This window comes from Oncorhynchus keta, chromosome 3 (genome assembly GCF_023373465.1).
Source record: "Oncorhynchus keta strain PuntledgeMale-10-30-2019 chromosome 3, Oket_V2, whole genome shotgun sequence".
In the NCBI taxonomy this organism is placed as follows: domain Eukaryota; kingdom Metazoa; phylum Chordata; class Actinopteri; order Salmoniformes; family Salmonidae; genus Oncorhynchus; species Oncorhynchus keta.
The window spans coordinates 17632945-17640649 of NC_068423.1; the positions used below are offsets into that span (position 1 = coordinate 17632945).

Sequence of the window (7705 nt, forward strand, 5' to 3'; positions counted from 1 at the left end):
ACAGCTACTATATTTTGAAAGCTACCAAGTTGTACATTACCTTATTCAAACACACTGTAATGTGATTATTTTGTTTATTTAATACTTGACCTTCCAGGAAACCCCATACGTTTATTTACTTTGGCATTTAAACATCGGGCATCTGGTAATCAAGGGCATTGAGAATCTTTGAAGAGGCTGTTTCGAAATCCTGTGGCGCGCTCATATGAATTATACGATGACGCAAATACCGCGCCAAATTTTGTAGAGAGCTGCTTGCTTGTTGACAATTGGGAGCTAGAAAGGTACCTAGCTTGCTATCCAAAAGACACGGACACAATCACAATAATAACCTGTCATTCACTCCAGTCAAAGGACGCGTGAGTTGGGAGACATTCTTATTTTTGTTGGTATGTCCAGTCGGAATAGCTAGTTCCACAATTTCTGTAGGTAGAGGCCGGGGCCAGTTCCAGTGTCAGTGAGATATTTACGTTAGCTAGCTAGCATCAGCTGCTCGCTAAGTAGCGCAATCTAGCTAGCTAGTTAACGTTGAGCGACAAGCTAAATTATTGAAATTGACAGTCATGTTATTGACGATGTTGTGCGGTTGTAGCTCCGACTTTGTGCGTTTGGTTATTGTTTTGTGGAAGTGAATTTGAGAGAGACGCTACTGTCTGGGCAGAAAGAGAGCCAGAAATAGTAACGTTAAGGGGGATAGCGTAACGTTAGTTGGCTAGTTACATTAGCTATATCACTGCCAGTTAATTCCTCACACATTGTTTACATTTTATGTTGCATTTTTCTTTATTGGTCCTAGTTGCTAGGGGAAGCAGACATGGGTTTACTGGATCAATGTGAGGAGCTGTTCAAGACGTCAAACCTTTATGATGTAATCGGTGTCACAAAAGATGCATCGGAGGCAGAGGTTCGACGGGGTTATTATAAAGTCTCACTACAAGTCCACCCTGACAGATCACCAGGTGACGGGCAAGCCACTGCCAAGTTCCAGGTAGGCAAGACAACACTTACATTAAAAAAATAATGTGTGAACGTTTGTTTACCTTTAAAAACCTTGGTTGATATATTGGGAGGAGCAGGTGTCCGATGATAAGTTTCTGTCCTGTTTGATATCTTGATGTGTTACTAGACTCTAGGGAAGGTGTATGCAGTCTTGAGTGACAAAGACCAAAGGGCCATTTACGACGAGCAGGGCATAGTAGACGAGGAGTCCGACTCACTTGACCAAGATCGTAACTGGGAAGAATATTGGAGAACAATGTTTCCTAAGGTAGGACTTCAAGTTAAGCATTTTTCCCCCAGTGCAAGTTACAAATGGATACATTCAGTGCCTAGTGAAAGTCTTCACATCCGCCTTGCACAGTTTTCACATTCTGCAGCCTTAAATTAAAATCTCAGCTACAATGAATTAACACTGTACATTCAGAAAGTCCCATGCCTGGACATGATCAGTTATGTCAAGACTGTGCATTCTCTTTGCAGATCACACTTCAAGATATCCTGAACTTTGAGAAGTCCTACAAGGACTCTGAGGAAGAAAAGCATGATCTGATGCGGGTCTATGAGGAGCACAAGGGCGACATGGACATGATCATGGAGAACGTGCTGTGTGCCACCCAGGAGGACGAACCACGGATCAGAGCCGTCCTCCAGTGCGCCATCGACTCCAAGGTGCTGCTAGCTCACAAGGCTTTCACCAACGAGAGTGCTAAGAAGAAAAGCAGCCGCAAACGCAAGGTGTGTGAACTAATCCACCACTCTCTCTCTCTATATATATATATATATCCCTCAGTGCATTTTGAGTTTGTTTTATCTCATGCTCTTATCACAGACACATAGCTAACTTATACAGGTGAACATCAGTATGGTCACCATTGCAGCTGTCAATGTTTGTGTCATTGTGTTTCCAGGCCGATAAAGAGCGTAAAGAGGCAGAGGAGATGCAGAAAGAGATGGGCCTGAACAGCGAGGACAGCCTGGTGGCCATGATCAAGGTGAGACAGTTAGTTGACCAACGTGGTACAACGTAACTGTAAAACCATTACTGACCTTTTTTCGAAGCTGCCATTGGTTATGTATCTCTTATCCCCCTCCTTTTCTTTTATTTCAGAAAAATCAGAAGTCAAAAGAGGCAGGCTTTAACAATTTTATGGATAACCTGGAGGCAAAGTACTGCAAGAAAAGACCAAGCTCCTCCTCAGGAAGGAAGGGAAAGAAGTAACTTTTTTTTCTAACTCACCTCTGCGATGTTGCTAACAGTCATCTGTTTTCATTATATGTTATGATTAAAAGTTGATCCTGCGCAAAGACAGTTCTTGAGACCACTCTGTCATAGTGAAAGATGATATTCTGTTCATAAGTCACTTAGGACCTAAACATGGTCCGATGATTTGAGTGGCAGGGGATGTGCCTATATATATATGGGGGGGTGTCACTATGAAAGAAGTCATATGTATATTTCCAAAGATTTAATAAAAAAATAAATAAAAAAAACGATTTACTTGGTAACGGAAAGTCTTATCATACTAGCTTCTGTAACCAGTGGCCTAGATGGTTATGTAGCAACAACACATTATCAAGACATTGTGATGTAATGTTGCCGATTGGTTTTATGTATAGCCCTTAAGGATTATTTTATTTTTCACATTGCACTTAAATGTATTTGGTTTGTAAGTCAAAAAATAAAAGCGTCCAAAACGTTCAGTCTCTCTTGGTGGAAACAGCAGGCTTAAAATATGTATGTTTAGGCTTTATGGTTTTATTCAGTTAGTTTCTGTACATACACCAATCAGGCTGAAAAAAACATCAGTTTAGGTTTTATGGTTTTATTAATTTAGTTATCTGTACATACAAGTATGATATTATTACAGTACTGATACACTTACAACCATTCACTTTGTAAATCATTTTGAGAATCATTGCAATACTGTGGAGGTAGTTACAGTATTTAAACAAAATCAACAGTTTAAACTTCATAAAGGCCTAGTGATCACACAATTAAATGTATGCAAAAATGTCCTTTACAGTGTATATATATAATAAGAATAAAAAATGTTAGCTATAAGCCAAGCCCTTTGATGGTATTGCAGTATCTTTTGAAACACAATGTCCTGGTCAAATGCTTTTTTTCCTCAAGTGAGATGTATTTCCTGTCAGTTCCCCCCATGTCTGTTCTCGACCTGTATGTTTCATTCCCGTCTGTGTGTTACCAAGCACTTAAACAGTACAGTTCCTGCCTGGTCTTCTAAAATCATCTGTGTGGTGTATTTGCAGCTTTGATGCTCTCTGTTGTCCACCCATCTTGCTATGATTTGAGGTGTTGTTGATTGGCCCATTCCTGGATCAACCGGTTAGCTATGGCGTAGCTTGGTGGGACCCAGAACACAGTAGGCTCTCCTTTGTTGTTCCGTGGTGGTGCCTTGATCGTCAGCGCCTCTTGGACTTCCTCTAGGCTGAACCACCGTGCATCCTCTAACTCCACCTTATCCACACTGACCTGTTAGGCAAAGCAGTTCAGATCAGCAACGTATAATTAATTCAGTTTTCAACTTATGTTATTTATTTCAATGTACACTGTATTGACATGGAAAATATTTTCTTTATATAGAGCTTTTTTATTACAAGTATAATCTCAAAGTCTCCTTAAAAATAAAATGAACAAAAAACAATTGAACAAAACAAATGTGATCTGGCAGTTATTGGACACTAAATGTACAACAATGGATAAGCAGGGTTGGATTACCGACCTGCTTTTATGTTTGAGTAACTGAAATAACATATGAACCCTGCATTAACCATGACAAAATGTGTAGAATTGCAGAAAATCTGCTTTAAAATTGTAACACTTTATCTCTGGCCCATGGCAAAATGTGTAGAATTGCAGGAAATTAGCTTTAGAACTGCAAAATCTTCTCTCTGCCACCCAGAAATAGGTCAAAAAATGTTTGGACCTAGGCCCCAGATTTGGTTAGTCCAGGCCTGTGGAGAAGGCTTCGTCTAGATGTCTTGCTCACACTCAAGGCAAATGAATGTATGAACGCAGAGAAAGTTAGAATAGTGAGGCAGCCATTGACTGACGTGTGTCTTGTCTGGGTTGACGGTGGCGTGACAGGCCACCATGAAGGAGCTCTGTGGGAAGGGCCAGTGCTGAGAGCCTGAGTACTGGATAGACTCCACCTCCAGCCCCACCTCCTCAGCTATCTCCCTGCGGAGTGCCTCCTCCATGGTCTCACCTGTTGACACATTCAGGAACCTATACCAGTGCTTATGCCAACAGTAATATATTAGTCTTAACAAGTACAGTTATGGATAAGTGAGTTACATCTCTCAGGCTGTTTACATCTGGGTAGCATATTAGGACTGGATGTAGCCTATGTAATAGACATGTTATAAATAGTCAATACACATGCCTCATTGGTTTGAAATGTGCGGCATGAGACTCACCAATGTCACAGAAGCCTGCCAGTGCACTGTACATCCCCCGTGGAAAGGTGGACTGCCTCGCCAGCAAACACCGTTTCCCATCAGACACCAGTACGATCACCACCGGAGACATCTGTAGAAAAACAAGAGACACAACAGAACTACTTTTCACCCAGCTTGGGGAAATGTACTAACTACTCTATTTCATGATGAAAATCCAATGTGATATGAGAGCTGTTAAATAGCTGATTGACCTTTTATATTTGCTAGATAAGCCCTGTTTCTTACCTTAGGGTAATAAGTGATCCCACTGCTGTGACACACACGCTGACTGCCAGACTGGTTCCTTTGGGTGGGCTGCCCAGTGGAGCTGCAGAAGCCATTGGTCTGGTGCCAGCGAAGGAGCGCCTGCCCCTGACGATCAAAACATACACCCAGGTATTATAGCAAACACAGAGAGACACACGGTATAATACAATACTAGAAAAACACATTGCAACACTAGATTGGAGACTTGACTCCAATACCCACTCTGGCTACAAGCGGTGCCTCAGAACCTCTCAGTAGGAAGAAGGCTTTCCTCAGGTCTACGAAGGTTCCTCTACACAGCTCCTCCACAGCAGCCTGCTCAATCGCCCCTACAGCACAGAGAGACAGTCGGTCAACCTGTCGTCTGACCCAAGAGACACAGAGGACAATGTACTGTAGGTGGAGAACGAGATAGATTATTATTCCAGATGGGAATTTGATGTACCAACTAACTGTATGTTCCCTGAAGTAATGTATTACATGTCTGGATGTTCTCGTACCAACATCAAAGGAGAACTGTGCTTCGTTCTGTTCAGTGCAGTTGATGAGAATGGATTCCTTCACCATCTCCTTGTCCTCTCCAAGCTTTTCCAAAATCTCTTCTACATCTGAGAGGAACAAATGTATTTCCATGACGTGCATACTACATGTTTGTGTTGGTATTTACAGGTACATCTCTGTTGAAAGTTGTTCCTGTCAAGAAATGCCCATTTCTATTATGTCATTGCAATAATGTCACTCTCAATTTAGTGGATTCTGAAGTGAGAGGGGGCTGTCCTTGTTATATACAGTTAGTCTCAATCCTAGCTCCAATGGCACTAATCATCTGGCCATACAATACCTTTGGTCTGGAGAGCTGGGAGCTGGTATATTCCACTGTCAGTCCGCCGCAGTAGAGGAGCCAGTTTGTGATAGAGGAAAATATTCCCAGACTGCAATGCTGCTCGACATGCCACATCCTCCTCCTTTATCTTATTCAAGTGCCTAAATCAGACATGCCATAACTTTAGCATGAATGTAATCCCATTCAACCGTTATCTAACTTGCAGTATGTTTATTAAATGGGTGGGTATATCTGACAGTTGACTGAACTGACCTCATCCTGGACACATAGCTGGCGGAGGACCGTGAGACCATCCACTTGGGTCTGAAGAGAATCCTCAGTGGCTGGAGCATGTTTAGGGTCCCACAGATCTACATACAATGAGAACAATTGGTCCCAGGTGAGTTGTATTGTGTAGAACATCTGAAATAATGAACGCAATACAAATAAATATTACATGTAAACAAATTAAAAGGAATCAAGGTGAAACACAAAGTAGATGATAGTGGAAACTGTCTTTGTAGCGCTGTTCTGGCTTAACCAGGGGGCTGAGCTCTGGTTCCAATGGAGCAGAGCCTGCCAAAGAAGCCATATCGTGGTGAGTTCTAGTAAGAAACATTTCGTTTTAAACATAATTAAATAAATGCAGTGAAACCACATCTCAATCAATTTATGTACAAGTATGTTATTGCAGTCATATTCTTTGCATTTGAGTGTTGTCCTTCACGTATATGTTCATGTAGAGGACAGTGCACTCTGACAGTAGCCTAAACGTTGTACCGACTCTTTAGGACTTCAAAATGGAGGTTGTTTCGTAATGTCTACTATGTGCGGCACAAGTTCTTGCCAAACCACTCCTAGGCTAAACTAAACTGAAAACGTGATACCGTAAGACAAAATAAATCTAAATTCACCTTGCTTGCAGTCCAAATCCTCAAACGAAAAAAATAGAAAGGGAAAACAACTTGCGTCAAGGCACAGAGACCAAACGTGTTAACAGACAGAGCGTGCAGCGACCTCTGCCACTGACAGAGGGTATATCTTCTCTGTAATAGTGGAGTGAAATATAATTTTCCCTCATTCATCTGTAGTTGAGTTGTTTTTTATTGGAAAATGGCAATGGATAAGATTATTTTGTGTTGCAATAATTAACTATCATACTATCATACTATCATCATACTATCATATTAACCCACATATGCTGACCACTTCTTGGCTGCTTTTCCTTCACTCTGCGGTCCAACTCAATTGGGTTGAGGTCGGGTGATTGTGGAGGCCAGGTCATCTAATGCAGCACTCCATCATGCTCCGTCTTGGTCAAATAGCCTTTACACAGCCTGGAGGTGTGTTGGGTCATTGTCCTGTTTAAAAACAATTGATAGTCCCACTAAGCGTAAACCAGATGGGATGGCGTATCGCTGCAGAATGCTGTGGTAGCCATGCTGGTTAAGTGTGCCTTGAATTCTAAATAAATCACAGACAGTGTCACCAGCACCGTACCCCCACACCATCACACCTCCTCATCCATGCTTCACAGTGGGAACCACACATGCAGAGATCATCCGTTCACCTACTCTGTGTCTCACAAAGACATGGCGGTTGGAACCAAAAATCTCATTAAACCAAAGGACAGATTTCCACCGGTCTAATGGCCATTGCTCATGTTCCTTGGCCCAAGCAAGTCTCTTATTAATATTAGTCCTTTAGTAGTCACCAGGCTGTCCTCGCTGTTCAGGCCCATTTTCTTCACACAGTCTCCTCGGAACAGTTGATGTTGAGATGTGTTACTTGAACTCTGTGAAGCATTTATTTGGGATGCAATTTCTGAGGCTGGTAACTCTAACGAACTTATCCCCTGCAGCAGAGGTATCTCTGGGTCTTCCTTTCCTGTGGCGGTCCTCGTCAGAGCCAGTTTCATCATAGCACTTGAGGGTTTTTGCGACTGCACTTTAAGAAACCTTCAAAGTTCTTGACCTGTTCCGTATTGACTGACCTTGATGTCTTAAAGTAATGATGGACTGTCATTTCTCTTTGCTTATTTCAGCTGTTATTGCCGTAACATGGGCTTGGTCTTTTATCAAATAGGGCTATCTTCTGTATATCACCCCTACCTTCTCACAACACCACTGATTGGCTCAAATGCATTAAGAAGGA

The 7705-nt window shown here is 42.0% G+C and overlaps 2 protein-coding genes across 6 annotated transcripts; one reads left to right on the forward strand and one right to left on the reverse strand.

Moving 5' to 3' along the window:
• The first annotated feature begins 2 nt into the window (after positions 1 to 2).
• On the forward strand, positions 3 to 2700 carry dnajc9 (DnaJ (Hsp40) homolog, subfamily C, member 9). Of its 4 annotated transcripts, none has more exons than XM_035751785.2 (6): positions 3 to 145; positions 797 to 988; positions 1127 to 1267; positions 1480 to 1734; positions 1908 to 1991; positions 2108 to 2700. In XM_035751785.2, exons 2-6 carry the CDS (start codon positions 815 to 817, stop codon positions 2216 to 2218), a joined length of 765 nt encoding a protein of 254 aa, XP_035607678.1. In that variant the 5' UTR covers positions 3 to 145; positions 797 to 814; the 3' UTR covers positions 2219 to 2700. The 4 variants fall into 4 exon arrangements, with proteins under 4 accessions (XP_035607678.1, XP_035607670.1, XP_035607661.1 ...); XM_035751777.2 differs by having other exon boundaries at positions 141 to 284; XM_035751768.2 differs by lacking the exon at positions 3 to 145 and adding an exon at positions 183 to 389.
• Positions 2701 to 2806: 106 nt separating this feature from the next.
• On the reverse strand, positions 2807 to 6575 carry nudt13 (nudix (nucleoside diphosphate linked moiety X)-type motif 13). Of its 2 annotated transcripts, none has more exons than XM_035751730.1 (9): positions 6466 to 6575; positions 5825 to 5922; positions 5570 to 5712; positions 5229 to 5336; positions 4951 to 5057; positions 4708 to 4833; positions 4441 to 4552; positions 4075 to 4229; positions 2807 to 3493 (listed from the first exon to the last, which is right to left on the reverse strand). In XM_035751730.1, exons 2-9 carry the CDS (start codon positions 5902 to 5904, stop codon positions 3302 to 3304), a joined length of 1023 nt encoding a protein of 340 aa, XP_035607623.1. In that variant the 5' UTR covers positions 5905 to 5922; positions 6466 to 6575; the 3' UTR covers positions 2807 to 3301. The 2 variants fall into 2 exon arrangements, with proteins under 2 accessions (XP_035607623.1, XP_035607634.1); XM_035751741.1 differs by having other exon boundaries at positions 5825 to 5974; positions 6466 to 6565.
• Between the last annotated feature and the right edge of the window lie 1130 nt (positions 6576 to 7705).